Source organism: Salvelinus namaycush, chromosome 20 (genome assembly GCF_016432855.1).
Source record: "Salvelinus namaycush isolate Seneca chromosome 20, SaNama_1.0, whole genome shotgun sequence".
Lineage (NCBI taxonomy): Eukaryota > Metazoa > Chordata > Actinopteri > Salmoniformes > Salmonidae > Salvelinus > Salvelinus namaycush.
In genome coordinates this window covers 9,950,518-9,966,735 of record NC_052326.1, presented here as the reverse complement: position 1 = coordinate 9,966,735, position 16,218 = coordinate 9,950,518, and the positions used below count along the sequence as shown (strand labels likewise).

The 16,218-nt window shown below is 44.7% G+C and overlaps 1 protein-coding gene across 3 annotated transcripts in view; it reads right to left on the bottom strand.

Moving 5' to 3' along the window:
• The window catches only part of LOC120065018 (metabotropic glutamate receptor 4-like), a 276,560-nt gene that overhangs the window by 50,465 nt on the left and 209,877 nt on the right, over positions 1 to 16,218 (bottom strand). For all 3 annotated transcript variants that reach the window (XM_039015660.1, XM_039015663.1, XM_039015661.1), the window contains exons 5-6: positions 15,529 to 15,683; positions 14,145 to 14,285 (exon numbers count right to left, since the gene is read on the bottom strand). In XM_039015660.1, coding sequence (XP_038871588.1) covers positions 14,145 to 14,285; positions 15,529 to 15,683 — 296 coding nt within the window. The remainder of the gene's footprint in view (positions 1 to 14,144; positions 14,286 to 15,528; positions 15,684 to 16,218) is intronic.

Sequence of the window (16,218 nt, the reverse complement as noted above, 5' to 3'; positions counted from 1 at the left end):
CTGCTACGTCAACAAACTTCCACACAGCCTTAGAAAAACAACACTGCACCATATTTTCAGCAAACAGAGCTGCGACCTTGTATTCAACTCACACTGTCAGTCAAATGAATACTGCACAGCCTCTTCACATGTCAAAGCCCTTCATCAGAGCTTCATCTTTGTCTGAACAGCATTCTCCTTTGCACATTTAGCCATTTTAGCATCCCCCTCCCCAAGCAATAGGTACAAAGATCATTCTATCGTTTACATTCTAGTCATTTAGCAGACACTTTTAACTAGGTGAGACAACCACATATCACAGTCGTAGTAAGTAAATGTTTTCTCCAATAAAGAAGTTATCAGCAAAGTTAGTGGTAGTAGGAAAACACAAGTGCAATTTATTTATTACATTTTTTGTGGGGGGGGGGGGGGGGGCGTAAGGTTTAATTAAGACGTTTTCGGGAAGATGGGCAGGGGGAATCTGGTTCCATCACTGGGGTGCCAGGACAGAGAAGAGCTTTGACTAGGCTGAGCAGGAACTGGCCTTCAGTAGGGGTGGGACGGCCAAGTGTCCGGATGCGGCAGAACGGAGTGCTTGGGTTGGGATATATGGCTCTAGCATATATATATATATATATATATATATATATATTTACCTTTATTTAACTAGGCAAGTCAGTTAAGAAAAACATCTTATTTACGATGACGGCCTAGGAACAGTCGGTTAACTGCCTTGTTCAGGGGCAGAACGACAGATTTATACCTTGTCAGCTTGGGGATTCAACCTAGCAACCTTTCAGTTACTGGCCAGACGCTCTAACCACTAGGCTACGCTACCGCCCCAAGCATAGCCTAAACGTAGGGAGGGGCAGTTCGCCTTGCTGGCTCGTAGGCAAGCACCATGGTCTTGTAGTGGATGCGAGCTTCATCTGGAAGCCAGTGGAGTGTGCGGAGGATCAGGATGACATGGGAGAACTTAGGAAGGTTGAACACCAGGTGGGATGAAGCATTCTGGATAAGTTGCAGGGGTTTTACAGCACAAGCGCGGAACCCAGCCAACAGAGAGTTGAAGTACTGTAGTCCAGATGGGAGATGACAAATGCCTGGATTAGGACCTGCACCGATTCCTGTGTGAGGAGAGGTTGTACTCTACAGGTGTTGTAGAGCATGAACCTGCAGGAGCGAGTCACTGCCTTGATGTTTGCAGAGAATGACAGGATGTTGTCCAGGGTCACGCAAAGTTTATTTGCACTCTGGGAGGAGGACACAGTTGAGTTGTTGACCGGGATGGAGAGGTCTTGGAGCAGGCAGCCCTTTCCTGAGAGGAAGAGCAGCTACGTCTTGTCAAAGTGGAGCTTAAGGTGGTGGGCCGACAACCGAGATGAGATGTCTGCCAGGCACGCAGAGATGTGTGTTGCCACCTGGGTGTTAGAAGGGAAAAATTTAAAAAGTAGCTGAGTGTAATCCGCATAGCAATGATAGAGTCAAGAGGAGACGGCCTAGAACCGAGTCCTGGGGGCAGTGGTGACCCATCAATCAGGGCAGGTGGGACTCTTGAGCCCCACATTTCTAGCAACAATTTTTTTAATGATATATATAAATTAACAAATGTGGGCTTGCCTGTTTTGAATGTTATTTTTTTGCAATAACCTGTTTGGGCTGCAAGCCCGACACCGGTACACTTATGACAACAGCCAGCTCAAAGTGCAGGGCGCGAAATTCAAAATATATATTTTTTTAATATTTAACTTTCACACATTAACAAGTCCAATACAGCATATGAAAAGGTACACATCTTGTGAATCAAGCCAACATGTCCGATTTTTAAAATGTTTTACAGGGAAGACAAAATATGTAAATCTATTAGCTAACCACATTAGCAAAAGACACCACTTTTCTAACTCCATCAGTTTCTTACTCCATCACTAGCTATCACAAATTCGACCAAATAAAGAAATAAATAGCCACTAACCAAGAAAAAACTTCATCAGATGACAGTCTGATAACATATTTATTGTATAGCATATGTTTTGTTCGAAAAATTTGCATATTTCAGGTATAAATCATAGTTTACATTTCAGCTACAATCAGAAATTGCACCGAAAGCAGCCATAATATTTACAGACACCAACGTCAAATACCTAATTACTCATCATAAAACACTTCTGAAAAATACATAGTGTACAGCAATTGAAAGACAGGCATCTTGTGATTCCAGACAATATTTCCGATTTATTAAATGTTTTACAGCGAAAACAAAATGTAGCGCTATATTAGCGTAGCCACAATAGCCAGAAACACGTGGGCGCCCACGACCAGTTCACATGCACGACAGATATTAGAAATAGCATCATAAAATGTTTCTTACTTTTGGTGATCTTCCGTCAGAATGTTGGACAAGGTGTCCTTTGTCCAGAAGAGTCGTTGTTTTGATCTGGAACGGCAAATATCCCTCTTCATTTAGCATGGGCACTTGCCAAGTGGTACGGATCTCTCCAACGTAAACAAAGTCAGAGAACGGAACACGGCAAAACTCCCGAAAAAATTTCAATAATCTGATTAAACTATATTGAAAAAACATACGTTACTATGATATGGTCACATGTATCAAATAAAATCTAAGACGGAGATGTTAGTCGTTCATAACGACAGCTAAACAGAAGGCATATCCATGTCCAAGTCGCGCGCTTCAGAGTACCGGAAGTGGACGGTCACGTCAAAGAAATAGCTTTTATTCCACCTCAGACCAAGATAAACACAAAATTTCTTCTCTCACATCCTCTTGACACCCAGAGGAAGGCGTAAGAAGTGTACGTAGACTCTTACGTATCATGACCATGTATAGGCAGGAAGTTGAACAGAGCATATATTTCTGACATTCCACTTCCTGGTCAGGAAAAGTGCTGCATAATGAGTTCTGTTTCACTCAGAGAAATAATTCAAACGGTTTTAGAAACTAGAGTGTTTTCTATCCAATAGTAATAATAATATGCATATTGTACGAGCAAGAATTGAGTACGAGGCCGTTTGAAATGGGCATCTTTTATCTGGCTACTCAATACTTTCCCTTGCAGCCATAACAGGTTTTAATACGTGTCACATATTAGTTTGCAAACACTGTAAAAACATATATACATTTGAAGTCGGAAGTCTACATTAGGTTGGAGTCATTAAAACTTGTTTTTTAACCACTCCACAAATTTCTTGTTAACAAACTACAGTTTTGGCAAGTCGGTTAGGACATCTACTTTGTGCATGACACAAGTCATTTTTCCAACAATTGTTTACAGACAGATTATTTCACTTATAATTGTATCACACTGTATCACAATTCCAGTGGGGTCAGAAGTTTACATACACTAAGTTGACTGAGCCTTTAAACAGCTTGGAAAATTCCAGAAAATGATGTCATGGCTTTAGAAGCTTCTGATAGGCTAATTGACATAATTTGAGTCAATTGGAGGTATACACCTGTGGATGTATTTCAAGGCCTACCTTCAAACTCAATGCCTCTTTGCTTGACATCATGGGAAAATGAAAAGAAATCAGCCAAGAACTCAAAAATAAATATGTAGACGTCCACAAGTCTGGTTCATCCTTGGGAGCAATTTCCAAATGCCTGAAGGTACCACGTTCATCTGTACAAACAATAGTATGCAAGTATAAATACCATAGGACCACGCAGCCGTCATACCGCTCAGGAAGGATACGCGTTCTGTCTCCTAGAGATGAACGTACATTGGTGCGAAAAGTGCAAATCAATCCCAGAACAACAGCAAAGAACCTTGTGAAGATGCTGGAGGAAACAGGTACCAAGGTATCTATATCCACAGTAAAACGAGTCCTATATCAACTTAACCTGAAATGCCGCTCAGCAAGGAAGAAGCCACTGCACTGATGCTTTGCTGCAGGAGGGACTGGTGCACTTCACAAAATAGATGGCATCATGAGTTAGGAATATTATGTGGACATATAGAAGCAACATCTCAGGACATCAGTCAGGAAGTTAAAGCTTGGTCTTAAATGGGTCTTCCTAAAGGACAATGACCCCAAGCATACTTCCAAAGCTGTGGCAAAATGGCTTAAGGACAACAAAGTCAAGGTATTGGAGTGGCCATCACAAATCCCTAACCTCAATCTCATAGAAAATTTTTGGGCAGAACTGAAAAAGCGTGTGCGAGCAAGGAGGCCTACAAACCTGACTCAGTTACACCAGCTCTGTCAATAGGAATGGGCCAAAATTCACCCAATTTTCCCCTCTTCAAAGGGGGAGACACTCTAGACCCAAACTGTTATAGACCTACATCCATCCTGCCCTGCCTTTCTAAAATCTTCGAAAGACAAGTTAACAAACAGATCACCGACCATTTTGAATCCCACCGTACATTCTCCACTATGCAATCTGGTTTCCGAGCTGGTCAATGGGTGCACCTCAGCCACGCTCAAGGTCCTAAACGATAACATAACCGCCATTGATAAAAGACAGTACTATGCAGCCGTCTTCATCGACCTGGCCAAGTCTTTCGACTCTGTTAATCACCGCATTCTTATCGGCAGACTCAATAGCCTTGGCTTCTCAAATGATTGTCTCACCTGGTTCACCAACTACTTCTCAGATAGAGTTCAGTTTGTCAAATCGGAGGGCCTGTTGTCCGGAACCCACAGGGTTCAATTCTTAGGCAGACTGAATTCTGACCCTTTACTCAGTACTTTGTTGATGCACCTTTGGCAGCGATTACAGCATCAAGTCTTCTTGGGTATGACACTACAAGCTTGGCAGATCCTCTCAAGCTCTGTCAGGTTGGATGGGGAGCGTCGCTGCACAGCTTTTTTCAGGTCTCTCCGGAGATGTTCGATCGGGTTCAAGTCTGGGCTCTGGCTTGGCCACTCAAGGACATTGAGATTTGTCCCGAAGCCACTCCTGCGTTGTATTAGCTGTGTGATTAGGGACATCATCCTGTTGGAAGGTGAACCTTTGCCCCAGCCAGGGGTCCTGAGCACTCTGAAGCAGGTTTTTAATCAAGGATCTCTCTGTACTTAGCTCCATTCATATTTCCCTCGATCCTGACTAGTTTGCCAGTGCCTGCCGGTGAAAAACATCCCCACAGCATGATGCTGTCACCACCATGCTTCAAAGTAGGTGCCAGGTTTCCTCCAGACGTGATGCTTGGCATTCAGGCCAAAGAGTTCAATCTTGGTTTCATCAGACCAGAGAATCTTGTTGTTCATGGTCTGAGAGTATTTAGGTGCCTTTTGGAAAACTCCAAGCGGGCTGTCATGTGCCATTTACTGAAGAGTGGCTTCCGTCTGGCCACTCTACCATAAAGGCCTGATTGGTGGAGTGCTGCAAAAATGGTTGTCCTTCTGGAAGGTTTTCCCATCTCCACAGATGAACTCTGTAGCTCTGTCAGAGTGACCATCGGGTTCTTGGGCACCTACCTGACCAAGGCCCTTCTCACCCGATTGGTCAGTTTGGCCGGGCAGCCAACTCTCGGAAGAATCTTGGTGGTTCCAAACTGCTTCTATTTAAAAATGAAGGAGTCCACTGTGTTATTGGGGACCTTAAATGCTGCAGAAATGTGTTGGTACCCTTCCCCAGATCTGTGCCTTGACACAATCCTGTCTCGGAGCTCTATGGACAATTTCTTCGACCTCATGGATTGTTTTTTTCTCTGACATGCACTGTCAACTGTGGGACCTTATTTAGACAGGTGTGTGCCAAATCATGTCCAATCAATTGGATTTATGATTGGTGGACTCCAATCACCTCAAGGATAATCAATGGGAACAGGATGCACCTGACCTAAATTTCGAGGCTCATAGCAAAGAGTTTGAATACTTATGTATATAAGGTATTTCTGTTTTTATTCTGAATAGATTTGTAAAAATGTCTAAACCTGTTTTCACATTATCATTATGGGGTATTGTGTGTAGATTGCTGAGAATTTGTATTTATTTAATACATTTTAGAATAACGTAACAAAATGTGAAAAGAGTCAAGGGGCTGACTACATTTCGAAGACACTGTGTGTATATACACTGCTCAAAAGAATAAAGGGAACACTTAAACAACACAATGTAACTCCAAGTCAATCACACTTCTGTGAAATCAAACTGTCCACTTAGGAAGCAACACTGATTGACAATAAATTTCACATGCTGTTGTGCAAATGGAATAGACAAAAGGTGGAAATTATAGGCAATTAGCAAGACACCCCCAATAAAGGAGTGGTTCTGCAGGTGGTGACCACAGACCACTTCTCAGTTCCTATGCTTCCTGGCTAATGTTTTGGTCACTTTTGAATGCTGGCGGTGCTCTCACTCTAGTGGTAGCATGAGACGGAGTCTACAACCCACACAAGTGGCTCAGGTAGTGCAGCTCATCCAGGATGGCACATCAATGCGAGCTGTGGCAAGAAGGTTTGCTGTGTCTGTCAGCGTAGTGTCCAGAGCATGGAGGCGCTACCAGGAGACAGGCCAGTACATCAGGAGACATGGAGGAGGCCGTAGGAGGGCAACAACCCAGCAGCAGGACCGCTACCTCCGCCTTTGTGCAAGGAGGATTAGGAGGAGCACTGCCAGAGCCCTGCAAAATGACCTCCAGCAGGCCACAAATGTGCATGTGTCTGCTCAAACGGTCAGAAACAGACTCCATGAGGGTGGTATGAGGGCCCGACGTCCACAGGTGGGGGTTGTGCTTACAGCCCAACACCATGCAGGACGTTTGGCATTTGCCAGAGAACACCAAGATTGGCAAATTCGCCACTGGCGCCCTGTGCTCTTCACAGATGAAAGCAGGTTCACATGTGACAGACGTGACAGAGTCTGGAGACGCCGTGGAGAACGTTCTGCTGCCTGCAACATCCTCCAGCATGACCGGTTTGGCGGTGGGTCAGTCATGGTGTGGGGTGGCATTTCTTTGGGGGGCCGCACAGCCCTCCATGTGCTCGCCAGAGGTAGCATGACTGCCATTAGGTACCGAGATGAGATCCTCAGACCCCTTGTGAGACCATATGCTGGTGCGGTTGGCCCTGGGTTCTTTCTAATGCAAGACAATGCTAGACCTCATGTGGCTGGAGTGTGTCAGCAGTTCCTGCAAGAGGAAGGCATTGATGCTATGGACTGGCCCGCCCGTTCCCCAGACCTGAATCCAATTGAGCACATCTGGCACAACATGTCTCGCTCCATCCACCAACGCCACTTTGCACCACAGACTGTCCAGGAGTTGGCGGATGCTTTAGTCCAGGTCTGGGAGGAGATCCCTCAGGAGCATGCCCAGGCGTTGTAGGGAGGTCATACAGGCACGTGGAGGCCACACACACTACTGAGCCTCATTTTGACTTGTTTTAAGGACGTTACATCAAAGTTGGATCAGCCTGTAGTGTGGTTTTCCACTTTAATTTTGTGTGACTCCAGACCTCCATGGGTTGATAAATTTGATTTCCATTGATACATTTTGTGTGATTTTGTAGTCAGCACATTCAACTATGTAAAGAAAAAAGTATTTAATAAGAATGTTTCATTCATTCAGATCTAGGATGTGTTATTTTAGTGTTCCCTTTATTTTTTGGAGCAGTGTGTATATATATATATATATAACCATTCATTCTTGAAGAATATTATTTCTAAATCCCTCATGAGCTTAGTTAAACTGTCACACTCCAAGAGAACCCAAAATATGCTTGTTTTTCTCCAATGTTTGTAAACATTGTAATTGTAAACAAACACTGTATACCCTCATAACATGGTTAAAACAATAATTTTGATATCATGTATGGTCAGTCCTTGTATCCATAACTCTGTCTAATAATCTGAGAGTGGTTAATTTTCTCCAGGCTCATCCCTCGGGGTGACCGTTTTATTATTTCTTAATCTGTGGATTTGCCCTTTAAACAGCTGCATATTATCTAGATGTCACTGTCACCAACAAAAAGGTAAACAATAGGCCTACAGTGCCTTGCAAAAGTCTTCACTCCATTGGCGTTTATCCTATTTTGCTGCATTACAACCAGTAATTTAAATAGATTTTTATTTGGATTTCATGTAATGGACACACACAAAATAGTCCAAATTGGTGAAGTGAAATGAAAAAAATTACATGTTTCAAAGAATAAAAAAAAATAATGAATGGAAAAGTGGTGCGTGCATATTGTTACGGCTATCGTCATATTCCTCCTCCTCAGACGAGGAGAGGCGAGACGGATCGGACCAATACGCAGAGTGGTTAGTGTTCATAATGATTTATTAAAACGAAACTGAATACTGAATTTAAAAAAACAAATAAACGAAGTGCATAAACCGATACAGTACCGTGTGGTGCAACAAACACAGACACGGAAACAAACACCCACAAAACACACCCACCACCCAGGCTGCCTAAGTATGATGAAACCCAGGCTGCCTAAGTATGATTCTCAATCAGGGACAACGATTGACAGCTGTCTCTGATTGAGAATCATACCCGGCCGAACACAAACATCCCAACATAGAAAATCAAACATAGACAAACCCACCCAACTCACGCCCTGACCAACTAAATAAATACAAGAAAAAGGAAAACAGGTCAGGAACGTGACATAAACCCCCCCCTTAAGGTGCGAACTCCGGGCGCACCAGCATAAAGTCTAGGGGAGGGTCTGGGTGGGCGTCTGTCCACGGTGGCGGCTCTGGCGCTGGTCGTGGTCCCCAACCCACCATAGTCAAACCCCGCTTCCTTGGCCTCCTCCCAATGACCACCCTCCATATAAACCCCATTGGATTAAGGAGCAGCACCGGACTGAGGGGCGGATCCTGGCTGGCCGGCTCTGGCGGATCCTGGCTGGACGGCTCTGGCGGCTCCTGTCTGGCTGGACGGCTCTGGCGGCTCCTGTCTGGCTGGACGGCTCTGGCGGCTCCTGTCTGGCTGGACGGCTCTGGCGGCTCCTGTCTGGCTGGACGGCTCTGGCGGCTCCTGTCTGGCTGGACGGCTCTGGCGGCTCCTGTCTGGCTGGACGGCTCTGGCGGCTCCTGTCTGGCTGGACGGCTCTGGCGGCTCCTGTCTGGCTGGACGGCTCTGGCGGCTCCTGTCTGGCTGGACGGCTCTGGCGGCTCCTGTCTGGCTGGACGGCTCCTGTCTGGCTGGAAGGCTCTGGCGGCTCCTGTCTGGCGGAAGGCTCTGGCGGCTCCTGTCTGGCGGAAGGCTCTGGCGGCTCCTGTCTGGCGGAAGGCTCTGGCGGCTCCTGTCTGGCGGACGGCTCTGGCGGCTCCTGTCTGGCGGACGGCTCTGAAGGCTCAGGACAGACGGGCGGCTTTGAAGGCTCAGGACAGACGGGCGGCTTTGAAGGCTCAGTACAGACGGGCGGCTTTGAAGGCTCAGGACAGACGGGCAGTTCAGGCGGCGCTTGGCAGACGGACAGCTCAGACGGCGTTGGGCAGACGGGCAGTTCAGGCGCCGCTGGGCAGACGGCAGACTCTGGCCGGCTGAGGCGCACTGTAGGCCTGGTGCGTGGTGCCGGAACTGGAGGTACCGGGCTAAGGACACGCACCTTCAGGCTAGTGCGGGGAGCAGCAACAGGACGCACAGGAATCTGGAGACGCACAGGAGGCTTAGTGCGTGGTGTAGGCACTGGTGGTAATGGGCTGGAGACACGCACCACAGGGCTAGTGCGTGGAGGAGGAACAGGGCTCTGGAGACGCACAGGAAGCCTGGTGCGTGGTGTAGGCACTGGTGGTACTGGGCTGGGGTGGGGAGGTGGCGCCGGAAATACCGGACCGTGCAGGCGTACTGGCTCCCTTGAGCACTGAGCCTGCCCAACCTTACCTGGTTGTATGCTCCCCGTAGCCCGACCAGTGCGGGGAGGTGGAATAACCCGCACTGGGCTGTGTAGGCGAACCGGGGACACCATGCGTAAGGCTGATGCCATGTATGCCGGCCCGAGGAGACGCACTGGAGACCAGACGCGTTGAGCCGGCTTCATGGCACCTGGCTCAATACTAAATCTAGCCCGGCCGATACGAGGAGCTGGTATGTACCGCACCGGGCTATGCACACGTACAGGAGACACTGTGCGCTCTACCGCATAACACGGTGTCTGCCCGTACTCCCGCTCTCCACGGTAAGCATGGGAAGTGGGCGCAGGTCTCCTACCTGACTTCGCCACACTATCCTTAACCCCCCCCCCCCCCCAATACATTTTTGGGGTTTCTTCAGGGGCTTCCAGCCACGCCTCCGTGCTGCCTCCTCATACCACCGCTCCTGGGCTTTAGCTGCCTCCATCTCTTCCCGAGAGCGGCGATATTCTCCAATGTGAGCCCAGTGTCCTTTCCCCTCCAAAATTTCCTCCCATGTCCAGGAATCCTGTGTATGTTGTTCCTGCTGCTGCTTGACACGCTGCTTGGTCCTTTTGTGGTGGGTAGTTCTGTCACGGCTATCGTCATATTCCTCCTCCTCAGACGAGGAGAGGCGAGACGGATCGGACCAATACGCAGAGTGGTTAGTGTTCATAATGATTTATTACAACGAAACTGAATACTGAATTAAAAAAAACAAATAAACGAAGTGCATAAACCGATACAGTACCGTGTGGTGCAACGAACACAGACACGGAAACAAACACCCACAAAACACACGTGAAACCCAGGCTGCCTAAGTATGATTCTCAATCAGGGACAACGATTGACAGCTGTCTCTGATTGAGAATCATACCCGGCCGAACACAAACATCCCAACATAGAAAATCAAACATAGACAAACCCACCCAACTCACGCCCTGACCAACTAAATAAATACAAGAAAAAGGAAAACAGGTCAGGAACGTGACACATATGTATTCATCCCCTTTGCTATGAAGCCCCTAAATAAGATCTGGTGCAACCAATTACCTTCAGAAGTCACATAATGAATTAAATAAAGTCCACCTCAGTGCAATATGATCTGTCACATGATCTCAGTATATATATGCACACCTGTTCTGAAAGGCCCCAGAGTCTGCAACACCACTAATCAAGGGGGACCACCAAGCAAGCGGCACTATGAAGACCAACAAGCTCTCCAAACAGGTCAGGGACAAAGTTGTGGAGAAGTACAGATCAGGGTTGGGTTATTAAAATATCCGAAACTTTGAACATCCCATTAAATCCATTATTAAAAAATGGAAAGAATATGGCACCACAACAAACCTGCCAAGAGGGGCGACCAAACATGTTTGGTGTTCGCCAAAAGGCATGTGGGTCGACTCCCCAAACATATGGAAGAAGGTACTCTGGTCAGATGAGACTAAAATGTAGCTTTTTGGCCATCAAGGAAATTGCTATGTCTGGCGCAAACCCAACACCTCTCATCACCCCAAGAACACCATCCCAACAGTGAAGCATGATGGTGGCAGCATCATGCTGTGGGGATGTTTTTCATCGGCAGGTAGTGGTGGATGGGGCTAAATACAGGGAAATTCTTGAGGGAAACCTGTTTCAGTCTTCCAGAGATTTGAGACTGGGAACGAGGTTCTCCTTCCAGCAGTACAATGACCCTAAGCAAACTGCTAAAGCAACACTCGAGTGGTTTAAGGGGAAACATTTAAATGTCTTAGAATGGCCTTGTCAAAGCCCAGACCTCAATCCAATTGAGAATCTGTAGTGTGACTTAAAGATTGCTGTACACAAGCGGAACCCATCCAACTTGAAGGAGCTGGAGCAACTTTGCCTTGAAGAATGGGCAAAAATCCCAGTGGCGTGATGTGCCAAGCTTATAGAGACACACCCCAAGATACTTGCAGCTGTAATTGCTGCAAAAGGTGGCTCTACAAAGTATTGACTTTGTCTTATTTCTTGTTTGTTTCACAAGAAAAATGATTTTGCATCTTCAAAGTGGTAGGCATGTTGTGTAAATCAAATGATACAAACCCCCCCAAAAAAATCTATTTTAATTCCAGGTTGTAAGGCAACAAAATAGGAAAAATGCCAAGGGGGGTGAAATTCTTTCGCAAGGCCTTTGCCCTCCCAGTCACGTGAAACCCATAGATTAGAGCGTTATGCATTTATTTTAATTGACTGATTTCCTTTTATGAACTGTTACTCAGTAAAATGATTGCATGAATATTTTTGTTCAGTATACATTTTTTTTTTTTTTGCAGACGCTCTTATCCAGAGCAACATACAATAATGAGTGCATACCTTTTTGCATACTGGTCCCCTGTGAGCAGTGAACCCACAACACTGGCATTGCAAGGATCAATGCCAGTGCTTTACCAACTGAGCCACACAGGACATTATTAACAAGGTAGTGCTACTGTATCTAGCAGAATAGTGTAGCAGACAAGCGATTGCTAACTAACTGTAAGCAATTTTAGCTAGCTGGATAATCATGTTGCACTAACTGTGAGGCGAAATTATTTATTTATTTAACGTTAAATTCCGAAAAATCTGTTTGCTAGCAAACTCGACAGTCTCTCCAAATCTGCTACTGTAGGTGTCTCCAACAATGATTACTTTTGACATCTCCCATTTCCAAGCGTGTTGTTCCATTTTAAAGAAAAGACCGGGCAGGCTTCCAACTGTCTTGTTTTGTAGTCCATTTGAGTTCAAGCTTTTAGATTGGCCAAGGCTTCAGCCACAAAGAGCAATTTGGATGTCAAGAAGTGCCAAAAAATAACATTCAGCCACATATGATTCACCTCACACAAACATATCCTTTGAGTTGTTGTCACATTAGTCCAGAGCAGCTGTGTCAGAATGCATTGAAACCAATCTCTCAGTGTGTAACGATCATGCATGGTTGAGTTGATGAGTCAATGAGCTGATGATGTCTCAGTCCCCCAACACTTCTTCCTCCAGGTCCCATTTCTCCAACCTCTACTCAGATCATTCAGCTCATTGCTAACTTGTCATCATATGAGTCAATTATTTTGTGGGTAGCTATAGACATATAGCTATATCCTGACAATGGTTTTTCTTCTCCCAGATTGGTCATTCACACAGAGCCAGTTAATCCATGAGAGAGTGGTGCAGTAGACAGCTGCACTGAATTGATGTGACTGGCATTAGTCTTCTGTATAGACGGACAACATTAATCTGTTTAAATCTTGATATGTCCATGTTTAATTGTGGATTTTTTTTATGACTGGTGTGGGTGAAGAGAGATGGCCTCTAATCAACTTATAGTTTTCAGTTGAATGCCTTGCTGCACTCCCATTAAGACAGCAGTACTAGCCTAAGGACCTAAAACCCACACAACAGAGAACAAAGGGAGGAAATTCTGCTATTAGTGCAGCGTTTGCCAGTTCTGTAGTACATTATGAGAACTTGGTTGCTATTCTATGGAGCAGTGTGATTAAACAAACACACTTACAAAGTATTACCATTATTGGCTTTTATTGAAAGCCAATTACAACATGACTATGAATTATGCTTGCTTCATGAATTTTAAGGATTTCCATTTGCTACATGCATTTTGAATGCAAGTGAATGCCTATTATATGATTTTTAGTGTTCTGTGTTTTCTAATTGTTGTTTCCACACTTTGACACAGTGATAGCTATTATTGCACCACCATGAAGGCAAGTTTCCCGCGTAAGAAAATCAAACAATTTGACAACTGCAATAGCAACAGGCTTCATTTAATTTGAAACCAATAGGTTTAAAACCAATGAGACAATATTTCCATTTTGCGGTTAATTGTGTTTCAAACCATCAATATACTACTAGCCTACACATCTTCTCTCTTGTACAGATAGATTCTCAGAACAGCTAGAGAGGTCTTTAGCTCCAAGTCCAGATTGAAAGGCTCAAGTAAATATGTGATGATCAAACAATCTCCAGCACACGAAGACGGAACACTCCAGGACACAGCTGGATAGCATATGGCTGTGAGCCTGGAGGTGGAGATGTTTAACCATGCAGACCTGCTATTACATCCTTCTGTTGCTATCTGGGAGGACAGTCGAATAGTCTACTCAGCAGAAACACATGGCTCTAGTAATACCTCATCACAAGGAGATACATTTTGAATCCAGCTAATGTTGTACCTCTCTAGCTTTAACTGGTGTACACACTTTAGCCATGTGCCAAAGCTGTTATGTTCTAAGATAAGGACAGGCATTTCCTGTCCTTACCTGTGAAACATAACACTTTTCCAATGGTAGTTAAAATCAGTAAAGCTGCAATGGTATGAAAGGAAAGGAGAACTGTCTTACTTGTGCATTTCTTCAGCCCGGAACCTTTCTTCAAAGCGTGTCGGCTCAGCTTGCAAGCGAAGTTGTTCTCCCAGAACTCAGCAAACCAGATATTTCTCCTGTTGTTCTCCAGTGTGCGGCTGATGAAGTAACGATCAAACCCTGGAAGAGATTGATCAGATTGTCATTGAAGTGCACTGGCTCTGGCAACAGTGTCAGTGCTAACATGGATATTGACATGTGGGGGAATGTAGTGACATGCTCTGTAATGATGCGTTTGGGTAACTCTTTAAAGTACATTTTCTGACAGGGTGAGCATTGCTTTAACAGTGAATGTATTGATAATGGCTGATTGTGTTATAGACCAGAGTTTTGGCTTGGCTGGCAGACTGAGTGGGTAATGACACACACACTTAGGAAAAAAAGTGCTATCTAGAACCTAAAAGTGTTCTTCGGCCGTCCCCATAGGAGAACCCTTATTGGTTCCAGGTAAAACTCTTTTGGGTTCCATGTAGAACCATTTCTACGGAGGGTTCTACATGGAACCCAAAAGGATTATCCTATGGGGACACCCGAATCACCCTTTTTTTTAAGAGTGTGGGACAGTAAATGCCTTATCTTTTACAATAGCTTATCAGGACTTGGAAGTGTTCTGTGTTAACAGGAACAAGATCTCTTGATATTTAAAGCAGGAGTACTTAGTTGCTACAGTACACTACCAATTTCTTGACTTATAAATGTATATATACCCATTGATTCTTAAAAAATATAACTTATAAATGCCTTATAAGCTCAATTCAACTGTTGTACCCCATCAGAACCCAAAATGTAAGCTTGTTTTAATCCAATGTTTCTAAACAATTCAAATCTAAACAAACACTCTATAGCCTCAAAACATGGTTCAACTATACATTTGATATCATGGATGGTCATTCCTTGCGTCCATAGCTCTGTCTATGAATTTGAGAGTGGTTACATTTCTCCAGCCCCATCCCTGAGCTTTTTAGCGAAACAGGGGCAGGGATATGCTTTGTTATTGTTTCAGTTAAGGATTCTAGCTCTACCAGAGATATCTCTATGTAACGGGGAATAGCTGCTGACACAATAACGCACTACTGACCCATGTCTAAGTTTGTAAACAAAATGTAATGTTTTCCAATATTCTGTAATATAATCTACAATGGCATTACTTATCTCAATCACTTTATCCTTGTGCACTGAGCGAAAGCTACATGAGATCTACCAATGAATCAATCAATCGGACAATTTTAAATTGATCCCTGCAACCTAAAACATTTATTGGTCCCCCCTATCTCCCCACCAATCAATTAATTAATCAAGCAATCAATCAGTCAATTACAAAGTTGATCACAGCAACCGAGAATATTTCTCTGTTCCCCCTCACCTCTGATGGACTGGCGTTTGGGCAGGATGGTGACAGCTCCCTCTGCCATCTCCTCTTGGTGTAACACTGGGGATATCTTTGAGCCCCAGCTGTCTGAGCCCACCCAGATGAAATGGCCAGTCTGGTTGGCCTTCTTGGCTGCTTGGAGTAGCCGCCTGGCACAAGTGGATAAACACATTTAGCTAATAATAATGAATTTGATATTTTGGTAACACTTTCTATGAGCTAACTGTATGAGCAGTACTGCAAAATAACTACACAATAGTCACTGATATACTGTAGTACACAGCGTTCATGATTCAACTTGAAGGTACAAACTCATTTGGATTCCATTGTATTGGTCTGGCTAGCCTGCACTATAACAAAGTGATGTGTATGGTCTGGTGTGTTGTATACCCAGAGAAATCATCCACATTTTCTACGAACTAATGTTAACAATAGATCAATAGCAAATATTTTCTCCAGGTTTTTAGTTTGTCACCTTAGTTTGCTAAAGCAAGATGATTGCACAGTGGCAGGTAACTTTCACTAATGTCAGGACAACAGAGGGCTAAATGAATAAGATTATTCCCAAATGTATCCAGTGTCACTAAGATAAAGTAAGGAAGCATATGTGACCCGATTCGGGAAACTAGGCGTATGTCGCAAGTCACGACTTCACATACAAATATTTTTTCATCAAACTACGTT